The 23,622-nt window shown below is 45.5% G+C and overlaps 1 protein-coding gene across 1 annotated transcript in view; it reads right to left on the reverse strand.

Moving 5' to 3' along the window:
• The window catches only part of man2c1 (mannosidase, alpha, class 2C, member 1), a 129,588-nt gene that overhangs the window by 65,225 nt on the left and 40,741 nt on the right, over window positions 1-23,622 (reverse strand). The window contains exons 11-15 of the mRNA XM_080216002.1: window positions 18,615-18,710; window positions 13,483-13,628; window positions 10,990-11,113; window positions 3,249-3,370; window positions 357-442 (exon numbers count right to left, since the gene is read on the reverse strand). Of these exons, the coding sequence (XP_080072128.1) occupies window positions 357-442; window positions 3,249-3,370; window positions 10,990-11,113; window positions 13,483-13,628; window positions 18,615-18,710 (574 nt within the window). The remainder of the gene's footprint in view (window positions 1-356; window positions 443-3,248; window positions 3,371-10,989; window positions 11,114-13,482; window positions 13,629-18,614; window positions 18,711-23,622) is intronic.

Consider the following 23,622-nt stretch of genomic DNA (forward strand, 5'->3'; position numbering starts at 1 on the left):
ACAAAATAGAGATGAGAGGCAGTGCCAGATTGCTACGTTCAGTGCAACACAGCAGTTACACCAACAATCAACCCTATAATAAAATCCTCCTCAAAGTATCATGTACAAGTGTGACAGCCTCTACAACCAAGAAAACAAGTTGAAAGTGATAAAATTACACTCATATATATACACGCAAGTTTAACAGTATAGTAATGATGATAATCTGGTGGAATAAAAGTTGTAATTAGCTACAGTGAAGTTATGTGAGGAAACACACCAAAAAAAAGACATACGTTATTCAAATTGCCTGAGAAGTAAACGTCATTACAGATTTGGATGCTTGGACAATAAAGCTGTGAGGGCAGATGCCTTACCTTCATAGAACTTCATTGCATCTTCCACCACAGACTGGATACATGAGCCAGGGAGCACATCGTGGAACTGATTGAGCAGCAGCAGTCTGTGAAATGTGACAATTACACATCATAGACTCAAATGTGCCAGTGCTTACGCTCGTCACGTTCCTCCCCACCACCCCCAACCCCACCCACTCCAAACCGCCCCCCGCCCCCAACACTCCAGCCTTGGGTCACTGCCTGAGTGAAGTTTGTACGATCTGCCCATGTCCGGGTGGGTTTTCTCCAGGTGCTCTGGTTTCCTCCCACAGATGTGGGTATGCCGGCGTTGGACTGGCGTAAACACAGTAAAAAGTCTGACAACACCAGGTTTTAGTCCAACCTATTTATTTGATAATATACTCACAAGCTTTCGGGTTAGCCCCTTCGTCAGGTGAATGGAGAGTTCTGGCCTCAGACAGAGCATATAAAGCACAGACAGTTTAGAGATTACTGATTAGAATGCGAATCTTTACACCTAACCTGCTGTTCAAGACCTGAAGTGGCTGATAATGTGAGTGGAAGGAGCACTGATCACAGTTTAAAGAGATGTGTATTGTCTCCAGACAGTACAGTAAGTGAGGTTTTGCAAACCCAGGCAAGTCACGGGGGTTACAGATAGTGCGACGTGAACCCAAGATTATCAAATAAATAGGTTGGACTAAAACCTGGTGTTGTCAGACTTTTTACTGTGTTCCTCCCACAGTCCAAAGATGTGCTGGGAAGGTTGACTGGCCATGCTAAAATTGACTTTTAAGCCAGAATTCTACCGGCCTGCCCGCCTCGAGAATCAGAGTGGACGAGGGGTGGCGCACGGGAAGATCCGTTGAACTCGGGCAAGATTTTACAGTTTCGGGACGAACAAGATTGTAAAATCCCACATCCAGGGGTATCAGCAAGACAAATAGATGGGGTTTCGGAGACAGGGCCTGGGTGAGATAGTTGTCAGTGCTGGATCAATGGGTCAAATAGCCTCCTTCTGCATTGTTAAGATTCTATGATATTTATGGCCCCCAGTTTAGATTCTCCATAACAAGAAGAAACATCTTCCCCGCCAATGCCAATACTATCAAATCCTCTAATTATCTTTGAGATAATACCATGGGCAGCACGGTAGCACAGTGGTTAGCACTGCTGCTTCACAGCTCCAGGGGCCTGGGTTCAATTCCTGGCTCGGGTTACTGTCTGAGTGGAGTTTGCACATTCTCCTCGCGTCTGCAATGGGTTTCCTCCGGGTGCTCCTGGTTTCCTCCCACAGTCCAAAGATGTGCAGGTTAGGTTGATTGGCCATGTGAAAAATTGCCCTTAGTGTACTGAGATATGTAGACTAGAGGGATTAACGGGTAAATATGTAGGGATATGGGGGTGGGGCCTCGGTGGGATTGTGGTCGGTGCAGGCTTGATGGACTGAGTGGCCTCGTTCTGTGCTGTCGGGTTTCTACATTTCTTAAGATTTCTCCAGAGGAAGGAAGTGGCCCAGGATGTTCAACCTATGCTGAAAGAAATAACCTCCCAGCCCTGGTCTCATCCTTGTAAAGGTTTCAATGTTGTTGTCTCCGGTCAGGTTTAATATCCCAGCTCAGTGCAGTGCTGCTCAGTCCACTATTTACAGAGCTTTTTGTGAAGTGCTCACAACCCGTGGGAAAATTAAATACACAGAGAAGCAGCATTAAATTTCCCAAACGTCAATCAGAACTTCAGCCCTATCTTCAAGGGACGCTGCAATTCTAACTGCACACACACACACACACACACAACACACTCACACACACACACACACGCACACACACACACTCACACACACACATAGCAAGTGCTGGCACACTGTGAGTAGCTACTCCTGACGCCAGTCATTAGAAATCCTTCTCTAATTTAGTTTGCCCAGACTGTACAATTGGGAGGGCAAATGATTCACTCACAGGCTCACTCACTGACTCTTCTACATTGCGACCAGAGTTTGGAGATCACCTCCGCCAGACTTTCTCCAACACTCCCAATGCCTAGAAATGATCTGCCACTCCACCAACAAGGTGAAAGGTCCATTCTACCAGCATGACTGGCCTGAGGCTTAGGCTGCGGTCTTGTACAAAATGATGCCTTGGTGCAGCCCTCAGCGTGACTGTAAAGAGGAGGGGAAGCACTTCATCGCAAGGGGCGAAAGGAGAAAAAAAATCCCTCTTTCACAATGCCTACCTATTTTGTTCCATAGTTTGCAGAAAGGATTGGAACAGCTCAGTTCCTGAGCTTCAGTGACACGGCGGCACAGTGGTTCGAACTGCTGCCTCATAACGCCAGGGACCCGGGTTCAATTCCAGCCTCAGGTGACTGTCTGTGTAGAGTTTGCTCATTCTGTCACTGTCATCATGGGTTTCCTCCTGTGTTTCCGGTTTGCTCCCAAAGTCCAAAGATTAAGTAGATCGGTCACGTTAAATTGCCCCTTACTGTCTCAGGATGTGTATATTCGTGTGGTTGTGTAAATACGTGTGGTTAGAGGGATAGGGCCTGGGTAAGATAAAAAGGTGGGATGACGAAGACTTCATAGAAATCATAGAAACCCTACAGTACAGAAAGAGGCCATTTGGCCCATTGAGTCTGCACTGACCACAATCCCACCCAGGCCCCACCCCATATCTCTATATATTTACCCACTAATCCCTCTAACCTATGTCTCTCAGGACACTAAGGGCAATTTTTTTTTAGCATGGCCAATATATCTAACCCACATATCTTTGGACTTGATGGGCCAAATGGCCTCCTTCTGCACTGTAGGGATCCTGTGATTCTGACTATTAACTTAGAACTCTATGTGGAATGGGGAAATCGAAAAGCAGAGAGTGAGATTAACAAGGCAACAAATGAAACATACACTACCTCCACAGATGCTGCAGCTGGGCACTCGGATATTCAAAGCTGTCTTTCTGGACTGAGGCCAGGCTGCACACCACTTCAATACTGCGAAGGATACACTCACACTTACGGTTACCTTTCTTAATCTACAGAGAAAGACAAAAATGGACCTAAATTGGTGAGGTAGAGTTATTGAAAGTGCAAGCTGCGGAAAGAACAGGTTTAATAAATCAAATGGTCTATCATAGTTTGCTCTTTCTACCATTCATATACAGAGCATTGATGCTTTTCAGAGGATAGGGCGCCAGATAGGGTGGCACAGTGGATAACGCTGCTGCCTCACTGCATCAGGGACCCATGTTTGAGTCCCGGCTTGGGTCACTGTCTGTGAAGAGTCTGCATGTTCTCCTCGTGTCTGCGTGGGTTTTCCCCGGGTGCTCCGGTTTCCTCCCACAGCCCAAAAAATGGGCTGGTTAGGGTGCACTGGCCGTGCTAATTTCTTCCTCAGTGTACCCGAACAGGGGCTGGAGTGTGGCGACTTGGGGATTTTCACAGTAACTTCATTGCGGTGTTAATGTAAGCTTCACTTGTGACACTAATAAACAAACTAAACTAAATTAATAAACTAAGTATAAATGAGGGGGAAAGGAATTGAGGGCATGCAGACAGCGGCACATGAAGTAGAAAGGAACAAGGTCTGTGTGGACCATGAGTACTGACAAGAAGCAGATGGTAGATTCATGTGTTCTAAGTAGTTCTGTCCACTTTTCACAATCGAGGGAGATCTTCCCTTTGCCCAGACGTAGATCATGTGATTCCTCAAGATAGTGGGTCCTAAGTAAGTGAAAAGACCTCATCATAAGATCGTGAGAAATTGGGGTAGATATTTTGATCCTTTTGCCTGCTTCACCGCTCAATAATCTGCTCCTACAATCACAATTGTATTTTCCCTTCAATAAGGCCACAGTTTCCCTGGGTGGTATTTAATATGATTTGATTTGATTTATCAATTTCACAGATATTCGTATACCGTGAAAGGTATTGTTTCTTGCATGCTATATAGACAAAGCGTACTGTTCATAGAGAGGGAAAGGAGAGAGTGCAGAATGTAGCGTTACAGTCGTAGCTAGGGCATAGAGAAAGATCAACTTAGTGCAAGGTAGGTCCATTCAAAAGTCTGATGACGGCAGGGAAGAAACTGTTCTTGAGTCGGTTGGGGTGAGACCTCAGACTTCTGTACCTCTTTCCCGATGGAAGAAAGTGGAAGAGAGATGCGGGTCTGGGGTGAGTGGGGTCCTTAATTATGCTGGCCGTTATTCTGAGGTAGCGGGAAGTGCAGACAGAGTCAATGGACGGGAGGCTGGTCTGCACGATGGATTGGGCCACGTTCACGACCTTTCGTAGTTTCTTGCGGTCTTGGACAGAGCGGAAGCCATACCAAGCTGTGATACAACCAGATGGATATCTTGATGTATCCTGAAAGGCTCAATGAAGCAGCAGCTGCCGTCTCCTTACACCACCTCACCGCAGCAAGATCTTGGAATGATTGATTTTAAAATGCAAGGTCAAATATATAACATCCTGCCAGCAATATTCAATAAAACAGTTCACACCAAAATGTTTCACGGGATAGAACCTCAAATTTGACAACTAGATAAAATATGTCCAGAATGCAGTGATCTTGGCAAAGTGAAATTACACCTGTTTCCTCCCAAACTCATTAGGGCAGCACGGTGGCACAGTGGTTAGCACTACTACCTCACAGCACCAGGGACCCGGGTTCAATTCCAGCCTCAGGTCACTGTCTGTGTGGAGTCTGTACGTTCTCCCCATGCCTGCGTGTGTTTCCTCCGGGTGCTCTGGTTTCCTCCCACAGTCCAAAGAAGTGCAGGTTAGGTTGTTTGGACATGGAAAATTGCCCCTTAGTGTCAGGGAGGCTAGCAGCGTAGATCTGTGGGGTTACGGGAATCGGGTCTGGGTGGGATTGTAGTCATGCAGACTCAATGGGCCAAATGACCTCCTTCTGCACTGTAGGGATTCTATGATTTCTTCCCGCAGTCCAAGGATGTACAAGTTAGGTGGATTAGGAATACATGGGATTATGGGGATAGGGTGGAGGAGAGGCCCGGGTGGGATGCTTTTGGAGTTAGTGCAGACTCAAAGGGCCAAATGACCTCCTTCTGCACTGTAGGGATTCAATGATTCCTGGTGAGTCCTGACATTGGTCACATGGGGCCTCAAGGTGACAAGTAATTGCTGAGCGTAAAGGAACAGGCCGATGGCTTTAATTGCTTGCTGGTCAGAGAGAGGACTTGTGTAACAAGGGGGAATTAACTTACTGAACTTACATCAACTTAAACTAAATTTGAAATAATTTAAAATAACTGCAGCATCAGATTTTCCATTGAATAGTCACCACGGCTCATTTTTAAAAATTCTTGCCAGCATCACTGGCACGTTTACTATTTGCTAGCCATCCCTAATTACTCTTGACTGGCTTTGTTAGGCCATTTCAGGGGACATTTAAGAGTCAACCACATTGCTGTGGCTCTGGGGTCACATGTAGGCCAGACCGGGTAAGGATGGCAGATTTCCTTCTCTAAAGGACATGAGTGAACCAGATGTGAAACATGACAAATTGATGAAAATTTCATGGCACCATTACTGAGAGTAGCTTTCAATTTCAAGAATTAAAAAAAATTGATAACTGAATTTGAATCCATCAGTTGCCATGGCGAGATTTGAAACCCAATGTCCCTACTGAACATTAGCCCAGGTCTTTAGATTACCAGCACAGTGACATTACTGTCCCACCACCATCTCTCCCCATTGACAGTGGAATAATGTGATCACGGTGACCGTGTAGCTGAGACTCTGGATGCAATTTACAACATTCTCAAATGGACTGAAGTGGTGAAAACTTCCCATTTTGCCAGGGCCAGTTCTGTCAACGGGGTATGGTTCCAGCCAATGGGGTTTTGAACCAGTGTAAGGATTGTAGAAACTCCCAACATATTTAAAAAGCCACAATCTTTTACACTACAACAGAAAATGCTGAAAAATCTCAGCAGGACTAACAGCATCTGTGGGGAGAGAGTAGAACCAACGTTTCGAATCTGGATGACCCTAGGTCAGAGCTGAGAAAAAAGAGAATCAGTGGAGTGTGAGGATGGGGGTGTACGAAATGGGATAAAGGGAATATAAATAAGGATATAGGAAGCATCCATTTGGGCACTTTAACACCTTTTTTAATCACGTTCTCAGCCTCCTGTATCTTCATGGCAAATCGTGGCTACGCTGCTGTAATAGGACAGAGTGGGATTGTTCAGGTATTGTAATGAGTGACATCTGCACCTATAAGCTTCATCCCAAATTCTTTCAATGCCTAGGCGCTCTCACCACAGCCAGTGAAGTTTAATTAGTGCCTAGAAAGTAAACAGCTTTCTTTTCTCATGATTGTGTGTTAATTTTTTGTTTCAGGGGACTGTTTACAGATTCAGTTATGTTCTGCAGGCAGTCGGTGTGTCTGGAAGACATTCAGCTCAGATACTGGGAGAGCAGGGACATAGGAACATGGGAATCAGGAGCAGAGGTAGGCAAGTTCAGCTCTTCAAGCCTGCTCCGCCATTCAATCAACTAGGTCTCTCCCCAGTCTCAAATCTCCCCACCTGTTCCCCTATCCCTCTTTCCCCATTTTTCATTAGAAATATGTCTATCCCCCTCTTGAAGCCTTTTAACAATTCATTATCAGTTTTAGCCATGGAGTGTTTACTTAGGGTAGAGTGAATGGATTTTTGTTTATAGGTGAAGGTTACCTCTGTGATTTTGATTAAAGGAACGGAAGGTGGGTTTAGATATGAAGGGTCATGTGATGTTGTGGCCAAAGGGAGAGGCTAGGTCTACAGCAGAGAAACAGTTTTTCAGTTCTGGCTGGGAATTGCTTAAAGACAGATTTCTACAAGCTGTTCTGAAAGCCTCAAGGCAGACTACACTCAATATAGGAAGTATACTTATGGTTGCTAAATGTATTTAAAGTGATATTGTAAATCTGTAATAGGAATGTTGTCTATTTGGAACTGAAACAGTGATAAGTTAGAAATTAAAGTTGTCATTCATTTTTTAAAATATTGTTCAACTGTAAATGGTTAAGCTGTTATATTTGTTAAAGTTATATTTAAACTGTGTTATTAAATAAAATCTGCTTTACTACAAAAGATCCCTAATTTATCAGGGGAATTACTCCTGAAGCGAAGCATCTTTTCCACACATTTATGCCACAATAGAAAATTGTTGGAGTCTAGTCTGGCATTCTAATGTAAATCGAGCTTCCGGTCCAAGATCCTAAAACCGCTGCAAACAGATTGATATATAATTACATAAACAAATCTATACAGTTACATATAAGAGCAGCAGACACATGGGAATACCACCACCTGTAAGTTCCCCGCCAAGTCACTCACCATCCTGACTTGGATATATATCACTGTTCCTTCACTGTCTCTGGATTAAAGTTCTGGAACTCCCTTCCTAACAGCACTGTGGGTGCACCTACACCAGATGGATTGCCGAAGTTCAAGAAGGCAGCTCACCACCACCTTCTCAAGGGGCAACTGGGGACAAGCAACAAGTGCCGGCCTAGGCGATGATGTCCACACCCCGTAAATGGTTTTTTTTTAAAAAAGGCAAGTCTGCATGTTTAAATTTAGGAGTTTCACTACAGCATTCAAATCCTCCATTGTCTCTGTTTCCAAACGGCTCGGCAACATCCAGTCCTGGATGAACCTTGATTTCCTTTATCATCCATCTGTTTACAATGTGGTTTTTCCCAGTTAACTTCAACTTTAGCTTAAGGCTCGGGTGATTGTCTGTGTGGTGTTTGCACATTCTCCCCGGGTCTGCATGGGTTTCCTCCGGGTGCTCCAGTTTCCTCTGACATTTCAAAGATGTGTGGGTTAGATTGATTGGCCGTGCTAAATCCCCCCTTAGCGTCAGGGGGACTAGCTCGGGTAAATGCATGGGGTTATGGGGATAGAGCCTGAGTGGGATTGTGGTCAGTGCAGACACCTTCTGAACTAGAAGAGTCTATGAAAACTTGAAGGCCAAAACGATTTATATATTTTCCTTCTTTACCAAATATTTCTATAACTGCACAGAGTTATCAAAATGTTCGCCTTATCCACATTTAAATCAGAATTAATGTTGAAAAGTTTCCTTTAAATGTGACTAACGTCCTTCCAAAATTTGTTACTGGGGTTCATGTGAAGATTTATCCAAAACATTGCTGATGAAATGCACCGGAATGCAAAACAAATAGCACAAATGCTAGGTGTAGCCGTTTCAAACGTACTACAGAATGCTCTGAGCATTTAAAAGGGAAGTAAATATAGGTTCTGAAAGGATATGGGGGAAAAACAGGGAAATGAAAATAAGAAGATAACTTTAACTTCCTCCTTTACCGTAAAATTCCATAATTAAGAATCATTTTATTTCTCCCTTATTCACTATATTTTCGGTATTTGCCCCTTTTTACTGTACTTCCGGGGGGATCAGCCAGTATTAGGGGGCACAGGTTTAGGGTGTGAGGGGCAAGGATTAAAGGAGATGTACGAGGGAGATTTTTTATGATGTGGATGTGCCGGCGTTGGACTGGGGTAAACACAGTAAAAAGTCTGACAACACCAGGTTTAAGTCCAACCGATTTATTTGATAGTAAACTCACTAGCTTTCGGGTTAGTGACTTGACGAAGGGATTAACCCGAAAGCTAGTGAGTGTACTATCAAATAAATCGGTTGGACTTAAACCTGGTGTTGTCAGACTTTTTACGGAGATTTTTTACACAGAAAGTGAGGGGTGCCTGGAACTCATTGCCGGGGGAGGTAGTGGAAGTGGATACCGTAGTGACTTTTAAGCGGCGTCTTGACAAGCACATGAATAGGATGGGAATAGAGGGAAGGGTAGGGGGTTTTAGTGAAGTCGGGCAGCATGGTCAGTGCAGGCTTGGAGGGCCTAAGGGCCTGTTCCTGTGCTGTAATTTTCTTTATTCTTATTACATTAAGTGCAGTACAGGTTTTCAGTTACCTCAAAACAGTTGGAAAACATATACAGCACTTTGTTCAATTCCGTCTTAAATAATGTAAAAAAAACTTGAACTAGTTCCAATAATGGCTTTCATGAAGATTTGCTCTGGCTGCAATCCCAATATGGAGGAGTGCAGCATGGAGTTCTAAACTGCAAAGTTACAGTTACTCTGAAGTTTATTTTGTTAGCGTCACAAGTAAGCTTACCATAATGCCTTAATGAAGTTACCGTGAGAATCCTCTAGTCACCACACTCCGGTGCCTGTTCGGGTACACTGCGGGAGAACTTGGCATGGCCAATGCACTTAACCAGCACGTCTTTCGGACTGCGGGAGGAAACCCATGCAGATACGGGGAGAATGTGCAGAACTCTGCACAAGCAGTGACCCAAGCTAGGACTCAAACACAGGTCTCTGGCGCTGTGAAGCAGCAGTGCTAACCACTGTGCCATCCACTGTTAGTAATAAAGACTATTCCCTGTAATTTGAAGGTATAAATGTATTTTGTTTGCCATGGGGGGAATTTTAACACCCTAGGAGAGCGCAGAGTTGCGGTGGAACTGGGGGTTGGGAGCAGAGGTGGTGACAGAGTGTATCTTCTCAAAAATAAGAACCTAACCCCAACATAAATACCCCTAATTCCGGTTTAACCAAGGTGAGCTGGGAGGAGAGATCCACCACATCCAATAGTTGCGTGCTGCTTGTAGACCAGGAAGAGGAGTACTTTCCACAAGCTGTCTTGGTGATTTGCTTCCTCCCATTAATTGCCCCTCCTCAAATTATCTTTCTCTGTCCCTGCTGTTGGGAAGGTAATTCCAGGATTTTAACCCAATGACTGTGCTCCCGTCCCTACGTCAATGCTGGGTGATCTATCATCTACAAGGCCTGGCTGGGTGCAGCTCCAACAACACTCAAGAAGCTTGACACCATCCAGGACAAAGCAGCCCCACTTGATTGGCACCACATCCACTCCCTCCACACTCAGTAGCAGCAGTGTGCACTATCTATAAGATGTACTGCAGAAATTCACCAAAGATCCTTAGACAACATCTGCGAAACCCACAATCACATCCATCTAGAAGGACAAGGGCCGCAGATACATGGGGACACCGCCATCTGGAGGTTCCCCTCCAAACCACTTGTCACCTTGACTTGGAAATATATCGCCATTCCTTCACAGTCACTGGGTCAAAATCCTGGAATTCCCTCCTTAATGCATTGTGGATCAACCCACAGATCATGGATTGTATCGATTCAAGAAGGCAGCTCACCACCACCTTCTCAAGGACAACTAAGGTGGGCAATAAATGCTGACCAGACAGCAATGCCCATGTCCCATGAGTGAGTCAAAAAAAATTCCCCTTTCTATTTCTTGCAGCGGTTTGGTACATTTGAGTGTTTTTGCTACATCATTTTAGAGAGTCGTTAAGAGCTACAAAGATTTGGAGTCATATGTAGGCCAGATTTCCTTCCTTAAAGGATATTAGTGAAGGAGATGGGACTTACAGCAATCCATGGTTTGATGGTCACCATCACTGAGCTTTTAACTTTAGATTAATGAATCAATTGGATTTAAATTCCTCCAGCTACCCTGGTGGGATTTGCAACTGTGTCCCCACAACATTAGCCTGGGTCACTGGATTACAGTTCCAGTCCCCACAATACTTAACAACGATAAAGATTCCCACCTTTGCTTGGGAAGTATAGGTACCATTGTGTAGCTCCAAGAAGAGTTCACCAACCCAGGTACAAAGCATTGTGGTGTCAGCTTCCAGGATTGAGAAGAAGGTCTCTGGACTGGACTGTTTCACCCTGAGATAAAGAGTGTCAATTAGTAGCTAGCACGATAGGGTTAATCTTTCATATACAACTCTTCAACATGTTGTCAAACAACATACCTTGTAACAGGTACAGTTTTTAAAATGCAGAAATAAAAGAAGCAAAATCATTTCATCAGGTAACGTCCCCAAAACGTTACCTGAATTTCTAGATTAATAGTCTAGCAATATTTTTTTTATATTCATTCATGGGACATGGGTGTCGCTGGCTGGCCACCATTTATTGCCCATCCCCAGTTGTCCTTGGCGGGGGGGCGGCAGTTGAGAGTCAACCACGTTGCTGTGGCTCTGGAGTCACATGCGGGCCAGACCGGGTAAGGACGGCAGATTTCCTTCCCTAAAGGACATTAGTGAACCAGATGGGTTTTTCCAACAATCGACAATGGTTTCATGGTCATCAGTAGATTCTTAATCCCAGATATTTTTTATTGAATTCAAATTCCACCATCTGCTATGGTGGGATTCAAACTCAGGTCCCCAAAACATTCTGGATTAACAGTCTAGCAATAATATCACTAGGTCATCACCTCCTCTCTGACTCAGTGGTGAGAATGCCATTCACTAAACCACGGCTAACATGGCAATAACCCTGGAGACAACTCCAGTGTCGTTCTTGATCCTACTTATAGAAATTGGGGATGGTGGAAATGGAAACATCTCAAAAGGAAATTGCATGGGCGTTTGTAGGAAACAAATTTGTAGGGCTTTGAGGATTACCCTGCAGGAGTCCAACATGGGCTCGATAGGTCGAATAGCCTCCTCTGCAGCATAAATGATTCTATAAATGACCCAGGACCATTCACCCAGCTCTTTTCCCTCCAGGGACTCTCTGTCCAGGCAGGATATCGCTCTCAGGATACTGAAAGAGTTGTATGTACTCGCCATGGCATTGCTCAGAGTGAGTTGCAGGAATAATTAGGCAACATATACCGCTCAGAGAAAGGATGAGCGATCACATAGTATTTGTGCTAAGAATACATTTCAAAAGTGTTATGTACCCATCACAGAAGACCAGGGTAGTTGATCCTTTGTGACATTAATTAAGGCAACAAATGCTGTTCAGATAAAATACAATTCCCACTCATTAACAAAAAAAAAGAATTTCAGTCACTCTCTACATTACAACCAGGTTTTGTCTCTTCCAGAATATTCTGGGTCTTCTCTGTTGATTCTTCTTTGCTATCGAGATGAGGCATTGAGCTAAAAGCAATCAGCTGTTTCAGGTGGCATTGGCTCTTTGCCTCCATCTCACTGCTCCCTTCCTCTTACACCTGTGATGACAGATCAATATCCCCTACAATAGGATTGGTCGTAAGTATCTAAGTATCTAATTCAAACTGATAGGCTGAATTCAAATACCGGAAAACCCGTTGCTTTGGTAACCCTGCTGCTTGGCCTTCTGTTACATTTTGGGCACTCTATCTGTACTTACTTTTTTTAAAGCTTTTGTAAGCATAGAAAAAGCACCACAATTTGAAAGGGACCATGCAATGCTTTCTGCATAGCACTTTACAACTTTGCAAACACCAGTTTACAATCACTCTATTCAACTTCACAACAGTAGCATAGCACAATGGTGTCTCTTTCTCTGCTCCATCCTCCTCCTCAGCAGCATTGCTAATGAATAGGAACTCAGCAGGGTAAGCATTGCACACCTTCACAAGAGCTTGGGTCCCACTTAAACCACAAGCAAGTATGACCTTGTAAATACACAGTTGCACGAAGAGTTTAAAAGTATATATTTTATATACACAATACATACTTTGCACACAACTTGACATAATGTCAGGAATATAAAGTGGCGTGTGAGTAATAACTCTGCTCAGGCCAGACCTAAATGGGAAGTTAGTTTAAAAAAAAGTATGAGATTTTTATAACCAGGGTGGCACAGTGGTTAGCACAGCTGCCTTGCAACGCCAAGGGCCTGAGTTCAATTCCTGGGTTGGGTCAATCTCTGAGTGGAGTCTGCACACTCTCCCCGTATCTGCGTTGAGTTTCCTCCGGATGCTCCGGTTTCCTCCCACAGTCCGAAAGACGCGCTGGTTAGGTGCATCGTGCTTGCCAAATTCTCCCTCAGTGTAACCCAAACAGGCGCCGAAGTGAGGCGACTAGGGGACTTTCACAGTAACTTAGTTGAAGTGTTAATGTAAAATGTTAATACCTGACACTCACAAATAATTAAAAATGTATATTTTACACACACAATACATACTGTGCACACAACTTGACATAATGACAGGAATATAAAGTGCCAGGTGAATAATGAGTCCACTCAGGCCAGACCTAAATGGGAAGTTAGTTAAAAATGTGTGAGATATTTATAACCCGGGATTGCTCACTGACCTGGGCAGTCCGTCTGTGTTCTGAAGTCTCTGTAGTCGGTCCAACATGTTTTGGGTGGGTCCACCTCCTCCATCTCCAAACCCAAATAGGAACACACTGTCATTTACACGCCCTTTATCTTTGTTGTTTTTGACTGTATCCAGCAGCTGTAACAGAGGGGTTGGGGGGGGAGGGAGGCAAGTGGTTAAATCCCTTGGGTCAAAATCAATATTGGTCTTGGTTTTCGTCATTCGGACATTTAGCAATATTGTGACCAACAGTAAGCTGCGGCTGTGAATATCATGATGTGGAGATGCCGGTGTTGGACTGGGGTAAACACAGTAAGAAGTCTCACAACACCGGGTTAAACTGCAACAGGTTAATAAACTTCTTACTCTGTGAATGTCACACAGCCACCCAAGGTTCTTCACCGGGGTGCACAGAGACAAACTGCGATCGAGCTGAAGATCGAAATACAGCTCAGGTGGAGAAAAGCTTGGTTCAAAGACTAAGTTTTAAAGAACATCTTAAAGGAGAAGAGAGAGAGAGAGAGATATAGGCCAGAATTCTCCCCAAAAAATTCTAACTCAAATGAAAACTGGAGTAATTCCTGCAGTTTTTTTTTCAGTGGGAGTTCAGGGAAGAATCCCCCCACACTTTGTGCACTGCAGAGGCTGCCAGCGTGAGTATCATTATAAATCAACGGATGGGGCCTATTCCCGCCCCGGAGGCCAGCAGCATAGCGCTGAGTGGGCCACTGAGCACGCGCCGATCTGTCAGCGCCGAGATTGGTCTATGTGCAGTAGCCCCACACTGCCGGTCTCCTGACTGCTGGCCAGTCCTGTGATCTCCAGCCTGATCACCGGCACCCTAATCATTCCCAGGCCCAGCCCCGGCCACCCGCGACCCCCCCACTCCCGACAGTTAACAACCCCTACTCCTGCAGTGCCAACCCTGCAGCAAGCTGACCCTCCTTCCCCCTCCAGCCCTTCCCAATCGCTGGCCTCCCTCTTTCCTCCATCAATCCTGTCTGCGGAGTGACAGCAGGACACCCCATCCCCAACAGGCCCCACCCTCTAGGCCTCACAGCCTTGTGGGCATAGACTGGCATTGCCAAAGTGCCAATGCCAGGGGGCACCACCTGTCCACTGCCCACACCCCTAGGGGGCCCCGACCGATCCCCTTCAGTCAGGCACTAGTTTCCCATTAATGCAGCAAGGTGTAGCTGTTACTAGGGGGCATAACTATAAGATTCATGGTGGGAGATATAGGAGGGATGTCCAAGGTAGAATCTTCACTCAGAGAGCGGTTGGGGTGTGGAATAGACTGCCTGCTGTGATAGTGGAGTCGGACATTTTAGGAACTTTCAAGCGGTAATTGGATAGGCACATGGAGCACAGAATTATAGGGAGTGGGATAGCTTGATCATGGGTTTGGACATAGCTCAGCACAACACTGAGGGTCAAAGGGCCTGTACTGTTCTATGTTCTAAGTGGCACAGTGGTTACTCACAGCACCAGGGATCTGGGTTCAATTTGGTCTTGAGTACCTGCATGTGTGGAGTCTGCACATTCTCCCCGTGTCTGCATGGGTTTCCTCCACGTACTCAGGTTTCCTCTCACAGTTCGAAGATGTGCAGGTTAGATGGATTAGCTATGTTAAATTACCCCATAGTGTCCCACAATGTGTAGGTTAGGAGGATTAAAGTTTACAGCTTATTTATTTGTGTCACAAGTAGCCTTACATTCACACTGCAATGACATCACAGTGAAAATTCCCCTAGTCGCCACATTCCGGCTCCTGTTTGGGTACACCGAGGGAGAATTTAGCATGGCCGATGTATCTAACCAGCATATCCTTGGACTGCGGGAGCAAACCGGAGCACCCAGAGGAAACCCACACTGACAAGGGGAGAATGTGTAGACTCCACACAGACTGTGACTCAAGCTGGGAATCAAACTCAGATCTCTGATGCTGTGAGGCAGCAGTGCTAACCACTGTGCCACCGTGCCAGGGTAAATATGTAGGGAAACAGCCTGGGCAAAATGCTGTCGGCGATTCGGCGCACTCAATGGGCTGAACGGCCTCCTTCTGCACTGTAGGGATCCTGTTCTATGAACCTGAAAGCTACATGGCTGAAGGCGAGCCCATCAGTTCCGGAGAGGGTGAAACGTGGGGAATGCACAAGGGGCCAAAGCAGACCGAGGCTTGTGAGGGAAGGCACTGAAACTCCAAAACTGACTGGCAAAGCATAAAAGACAAAAAAAATTATGCCTCAAGCGCCTCCTCCCTCCTGCAGCACAGATTTCCTGATCTTAGCTGTGTGGTCCAAAGGAAACAAGATGTTTTACTCATAGAGAAGCAGCCAAAATTTGAGAGGAAATGTTATTCTGGCGAATTGTCTGAATGGCGGAATGAGAGAGATCTGGGAGTGTTGCCCACTGGTGTACTCCCAGCGGAGCGGAAGGAAGGAAAGGAGAAAATAAACTGCAAATTTAATAAGGAGCCCCAAAACAAAAATAAAACAGCAGCCAACAAGAAAACTGGAGTTCAAGGCTGTATCAAATATTTCTGCAAAGACTAAACTAAATTTGGTGAAGAACACGGGAATGGGTTTTACGCAGCAGGGGAGGAAATATTTTTATCAGCACAACACTTGAATCTGGAGAATGGAAACGTTTTATTGATGAATGTTTTAATAATTCTGAAGAAAATCTTGAGATTTATCAGAAACACTTCATTCTGTACTCTCTCCTTTCCTTCTCTATGAACGATATGTTTTGTCTGTGTAGCGCACAAGAAACAGTGCATACTAATACATTATTACATCTTTCAGGCTGTGGGAGGAAACCCACGCAGACACGGGGAGAACATGCAGACTCCGCACACAGCGACCTGAGCTGGGGACTGAACCCGAGTGGCACGGTCGGCACAATGGTTCACACTGCTGCCTCACAGCGCCAAGGTCCTGGGTTCAATTCTGGCCTCAGGTGACTGTCTACGTGGAGTTTGCACGTTCTCCCAGTGTCTACGTGGGTTTCCTCCAGTTGATCCAGTTTCCTCCCACAGTCCAAAGATATGGGGTTAGGTGGATTGGCCATGCTAAGTTGCCCCTGAGTGTCAGGGGGACTAGCGGGGTCAATGTGTGGGGTTGTGGGAATGGGGCCTGGGTGGGATCATGGTCAGTGGAGACTCGATGGGCCGAATGGCCTCTTTTTGCACTGTAAGGATTCTATGCGACAATAATAAATGAAAACAAATCAAAAAATAATGAATTAGGGACTGATTTAAAAGAATACAACATCTTAAGAAATGTTTTATTTCATCACCGAAACACCTTTCCATTCCACTATTAGAGAAAAGCTGTTGGTGCAATCAAGTTGTGAAAATGTAATTTGAATTCAAATTGTTTTTCGCACTATTCTGAGGAAGCTTTTCTCTTGGCTGCTCTGTGATCTCTCACTCCACATGTTTTTTTAAAAGAAGAGACAATGGCTTTGAACTGGCCCCAATAAATCCCTCAATGTGACTCATGCAAAACAGCTACGCTGAATTTGAAAGCATTTAAATGTAGTTCCTCTGTTGGAAAGCGAAAGCTCTGACACTTCAAACACTGAGACACCAGTCCAACGCCGGCATCTCCATATCATGAACATAGTAAACAAAGCAGGGGTGGCAGCATTGTGGCAGGCTGCTTCAAGTAAGCCCCAAGTCAAATGATACAGCCTTTGACACATTTCATAAGTAGGGCAATGTGTCCAGCAAGGTGACAGAGAATTAAAAGGCTTGACATCGGGACTGTGCTTTTAAGAGAAAAATACTTTTCTTTTTATATATTTGATCATGGGGTGTGGACTTCACTGGCGAGGCCAGCATTCACTGCCCAGCCCTAATTGCAATTGATTCCCTCTCACCTGTCAATGGGGCCTATGTCAGGGTCTGCTACGTCGGGCTTCTAGAATTACAAAAACACACAAAGACTGTTCAGGTTTCTCTCCCAATTTCCTAGTGCTTGAAAGGGCCCCTGCCCTTCCCCAATAGCAGAAAATAGCACAGCGACACACAAACAAATTGCTGCAATTTGCCGGGGGGAGGTGGAGGGGTGCATTGTTGCGACAGGGGCACCAAAATAGCCCCAATCGCGTAGGTGAACTTTAAAACACCTGCACCCACAGCTGTAGGAGCAAAGCACGTATTTGACTAAAATTGAGGAAAATTATGCAGGGATGTTGGGGGCTGGATCTTTCGAAGTATTTGAAGTGGAGATGGATAAATAGTTGAGAGATTGAGGAATAGAGGGCTGGGGGAAATGGCACAGAAAAGGAGTTGAGGCCTAATAGATCATCCAGGGTTGTATTGAATGGTAAGGGCAGCTTGAGGGGTCCGCTCCTGCTTCTGTTCTTGTGAAAGGAACAATGATTATCTTTATACTAAGCAGTGAGCTTTTCTCCATGTTTACTTCTCTGGCCAACACTGGCTTCCAGTCCAGAAACACCTCAAACTGCTTACGGCCTCATCTCTCCCTATCTCTGTAACCTCCTCCCATCCTACATCCCTCCAAGATCTCTGCCTCCTTCAGTTCTGCCCTCTTGTACGCAGTGCAGGAGATGCGCAGGATGAGATTCTGAACAGAAAGTGAAAAAACAAGGTGGATCAGAGGACCACCCCCTCAGTCTGCACCTGAATCTGGCTGGGGCCTCCACCTACAGGTATAGGGTCCGCTGGGAGGGAGTTTGCCTAAGGCTGTGTGAAGGCAAGGGTGGCCTTAGCGAGAGATTACAGGCTATCCGCCGGGTACGTTCGAGATCTTTCACAATGAATCATTCACGTTGCGTGATTTCAAGAAGAAATTAGATATAGGTCTTGGGGCTATCATGGTATAAGGGGGGAAGAAGGGGTCAGGATATTGAATTTGTTGATCAGCTATGATCATAATGAATGGTGGAGCAGGCGCGAAGGGCCGAATGGCCTAGTCCTGCTTCTGGTTTCTATGTTCATAAACCCTCTGGGCAAGGCACTTGCAGAGTGTCTTTACTGCTTCTGTAGCTGGGCGAAAATCCTATTTCAAAAAGAGAGGGGGGGAATAAGTCCATCTGCTCAAGCATCACTGTACCTGACCCCTGCTCTGAGATTGAAGTTTACTTCATACTTACTTCTGCTACCTTGCCATGCAGTCCATAGCTGTTCCCGGGTGGAAAATGGGTCAGGACCCTGGAGCCGTCAATTCCCTCCCAAAAGAACGTGTGGTGCTGTAAAGGTCGGCAAGAACAGCAGAGAGAAAAATGAACAAGTATCTCTTGACATGACAAAGAAATTGCGGCAGTAGCATTTTCCAGTTCAACATCAGCGCCCAACTAATCACACAATAAATCCAGAAAGCCAACAGGAAAAAACAGTGGTAGCACTTAGGATACATTTATGCGTATATTTCAATTTTGACTACATAGAGCATAGAATCATAGAACCCTACAGTGCAGAAAGAGGCCCTTCAGCCCATCAAGTCTGCACCGGCCACACGCCCACCCAGGCCCTACCCCCACATCCCTACATATTTTATCTGCTAATCCCTAACCTACACCTCTCAGGACACTAAGGGGCAATTTCTTAGCGTGACCAATCAACCGAGCCCGCACATCTTTTGGACTGTGGGAGGAAACCGAAGTACCCAGAGGAATCCCATGCAGACACGAGGAAGGAATGTGCAAACTCCACACAGGCAGTGACCCGAGCCTGGAATCGAACCCAGGTCCCTGGAGCTGTGAAGCAGCAGTGCTAACCACTGTGCCGCAGCGCCGCCCCTGTGGGAGGAAACTACAAAGCCACTCTTCCAGTGACTTTTACACAGAAACATCAAAACTTCCAACAAAAACAGAAAAGGCTGTAAAATTTCAGCAGCTCTGGCAGCATCTGCGAACAGAGTTAACGTCTCGAGTCCACGTGACTCTTCCTCAGAGCTAAAGAGAGGTAGAAATATGAAGGATTATATATGTTATAAGAGGGGGTGTAGCAGCTGGAGCAGGGCAGAGGGTTAGTGATTGGTGGGGGTGAGGGGAGATTGCGACAAAGATGTCACGAGACAGAGGGAGTGTTAATGGCAGGAGTGGATGTGGGTTGTTGCATTAGGCTAAGATATCAGAAGGTGTTAATGGGAGGCGATGGCCTACAGTATTATCGTTAGACTATTGATCTAGAAACTCAGGCAATGTGCTGGGACCCCGGTTCGAATCCCACCATGGCAGATGATGGAATTTGAATTAAATTGAAACAAAAAATCTGGAATTAAGAATCTACTGATGTCCATTGTCGACTGTCGGAAAAATCCATCTGGTTCACTAATGTCCTTTAGGGAAGGAAATCTGCCGTCCTTACTTGATCTGGCTATGTGTAACTCCAGAGCCACAGCAATGAGATTGACTCTCAACTAGGGATGGACAATAAGTGCTGGCCAGCCAGTGCTGCCCATGTCCCACAAACCAATGAAAAAAAAAACAAAGGTCAGAGAAAGCAAAACCAAAGAACAAATGACAAATGGTCTGGCGGGGAGGTGGTGGGTTTGCATCGGGACAAAAAGTATTTCAGATATATTAAAAAGGGGAGGAGAAAGGTCACAGTCTAAAGTTGTTGAATTCAATGTTGAGATCTGAGGGTCTCATCAGAAGATGAGGTGCCACTCCTCCAGTTTGCATTGGGCTTCATTGGAGCACTGCAGCAAGCCATGGATAGACATGAGAGCAAGATGCTGAGTTAAAATGGCAAGCAACAGGAAGGTTGGGTTCATGCTTATAAACAGAGCAGGGGTGTTTCCCAAAGCAGTCTGCGTTTGGTCTCCCCAGTGCTGAGGAGGCCACCAGTCTTCTACTCTGCCCACTTGCTACATCCCCTCTTATACCGAATATAATCCACCGATTTCTACTTCTCTTTGAAGAAATCATACAGACCTGAATCATTAAATCTGTTTCTCTCCACAGATGCTGCCAGACCTGCTGAGTTTTCCTAGCATTTTCTGTTTTTGTTTCACATTCCAGTATCTGCAGTATTTTGCTTTTATTTCAAAACTTCCAAAGTAGGAGCTCTTCCAGTTAAAGGAACTCATTAGGTACTGAACAGCTGATCCACACGGATGACGAAAATCCCACAGATAGTGATACTGTAAGCAAGATATTTAGTCCCTCAGGTCTGCTCCTCCATTCAATTAGATTACAAGTTAACCTGTACCGCAAATCCATTTTCTTCTTGCCTTGGCCCTCTACCCCTTGGCGTTCTCAGCTAATAAAAAATTCCATCAATCTTAATCTTCTGGGGGAAGGGAGTTGCACATCTCCACTGCCCAATTTGTGAAGACATGCTCCCTAATTGCATCTCTGAATGGCTTGATTCTAATTTTGAGATTCTGTCCCTTTGTGCGGACTCTCCAGCTAGAGGGAAGAGTTTCTCTGTATTTACCCTGACAAATCCTTTTAACACTTTCCTTAGATTGCACCTCAATCTCCTAAATTTAACAGAATACACACAAAGTTTATGTGACCTGATCTCTTAATTTAAGCCTTTAAGCCCTTTAATCATAGTGGATCCCCAGCCTGTGTTGAACGCTAGGATCTACTAAATATGACTGGCGTCAGTACACCCAGGTTCGGGAGGGCAAACTGACCAGTCTCTGATACTGACCACCATTCCGACAACCCTGTCCAAAACATGGGGAGCAGACAGTAAATACAGACAAGATCGGGTTTTAGTGGAATGTCTCCCACATTCAAAAAGAACTGCAGATATTCACCATCCAGCCTCACAAAGAATCATATACAAGAAATGAAAATAAGTTTAATTTATTTATTGTCACAAGTCGGCTTACATTAACACTGCAATGAAGTTGCTGTGAAAATCCCCTAGTCGCCACACTCTGGCGCCCGTTTGGGTACACTAAGGGAGAATTTAGCATGGCCAATGCACCCTAACCATCACATCTTTCAGACTGTGGGAGGAAACTGGAGCACCCAGAGGAAACCGGTGCAGACATGGGGACAACATGCAAGCTCCACACAGACAGTACCCAAGCCAGGAATCTAACCCGGGTCTCTGGCGCTGTGAGGCAGCAGCAGCGCTAACCACCGTGTCACCATGCCACCCCCACCTTGGATGAGGCAGATTGAGCAAAGGGAAGGCCTCCAGGGAGGATGGAGAAAGGAGAAGAGGAAAAGAAAAGAAATTCCAAGCTTTCAAAAAAAATGTTACAACTGCATCAACCTCTACGTACGTCATACCAGACCAGTTTAACACTAGTCTCAAACAGTTCCAGCTTCACACCAACACTGAACTGGGCAAGCAAACCCAGAGCCATGGCCCAACCAGGCTGTGGAGTGAAGCAGAGTGCAACTCAATAAGGAACAAAGAACAGTGCAGCACAGGAACAGGCCCTTCGGCCCTCCAAGCCCGTGCTGACCATGATGCCTGCCTAAACTAAAACCATTTTCACTTACGGAGTCCTTCCATTCCCATCCTATTCATGTATTTGACTAGTTGCCCCTTAAATGTCACTATCATACCTGCTCCCACCACCTCCCCAGGCAGGGAATTCCAGACATTCAACACTCCCTTGTTAAAAAAAAATACTTGCCTCACACATCGCCTTTAAACTTTTCCCCACACACCTTAAACCTCTGTCCCCTGGCACTCGACTTTTCTACCCTAGGAAACAGCATCTGTCTGTCCACTCTGTCCATGCCCCTCATAATCTATTAAATCTCTATCATTCACCCCTCAACCTCCGTCATTCCAGTGAGAACAAACCGAGTTTATCCAACCTCTCCTCATAGCTAATACCCTCCAGACCAGGCAACATTCTGGTAAACCGCTTCTGCACCCTCTCCGAAGCATCCACGTCCTTCTGGTGTTGGGGCGACCAGAATTGTACGCAATGTTCCAAATGAAGCCTAACTAGTGTGGGGACCAGTTCACACTACATTAAACAAAAATAAAAACCCCATAACTGCTGCAAAATTTGAGACAAAAAGTTGAGAGAGGCTGGATAAACCCAGCCAAATAAGCAACATGCGTGCAGGAAATGGACAGGTTAACATTCAGCCTTATTCCTATCCTTAACTAGTACGTTCCTATACATCTACAAAATGCTACCATTAAACAGGTGATAGAACACAATCATAGTGCTGCACAGTGGCATGTAATGCTAGTTAATTAGGTACAGATATATCCAATAGTGGGTCCATACGAAGTTCAAATCAGTGATCCGATACTAGCTTATAAGAATGGAAGTTGAGGCAGTTCCAACCTAATTCCAGGGCATTTACAGTATGAAAATAAGCAAAGAACGACACAAGAGTGACCCAAATTTAGTCTCACTCAGAAAGCTAGTTCCGAGGAATGCATTCCTCAAGAGCCTGCACTCTTGGGTGGCAGTGCTTACCTCATGTCACCGGCACGGTGGCAGAGTGGTTAGCATTGCTGCCTCACAGCACCAGGGACCCAGGTTCAATTCCAGCCTTGGGTGACTGTCTGTGTGGAGTCTGCACATTCTCTCCGTGTCTGCGTGGGTTTCCTCCGGGTGCTCCGGTTTCCTCCCACAATCCAAGGATATGTGGGTTGGGTTGATTGGCCATGCTAAATTGCCCCTTAGTGTCGGGGGATTATCTAGGGTAAATGCATGGGGTTAAAGTAATACAGCCTAGGTGGAATTATGGTAGTGTAGACTCGATGGACCAAATGGCCTCCTTTTCACTGTAGGGATTCTATGATTCTAAGAACTACGAAAACACAAGCAATTGGTACACAAGCCTTGTTTGCAGAACATTACCTGGTCAACCCAAAAACCCACAAAAGCCTGTGCTGCTGAAGACATCACGCACACATGATAACACGATGGCACAGCGGTTAGCACTGCTGCCTCACAGCACCAGGGACCTGGGTTCGATTCCCGGCTTGGGTCACTGACTGTACAGAGTTTGTACATTCTCCCCGTGTCTGCAAGGGTTTCCTCCGGGTGCTCCTGTTTCCTCCCACAGTTCAAAGGTGTGCAGTTTGGGTGAATCTGCCATGCCAAATTCTCCCTCAGTGTACCCAAACAGGTGCCGGAGTGTGGCAACTAGGGGATTTTCACAGTAACTTTATTGCAGTGTCAATGTAAGACTACTTGTGATACTAGTAAATAAA

Source organism: Carcharhinus amblyrhynchos, chromosome 32 (genome assembly GCF_965287045.1).
Source record: "Carcharhinus amblyrhynchos chromosome 32, sCarAmb.v2.hapA, whole genome shotgun sequence".
Classification (NCBI taxonomy): Eukaryota; Metazoa; Chordata; class Chondrichthyes; order Carcharhiniformes; family Carcharhinidae; genus Carcharhinus; species Carcharhinus amblyrhynchos.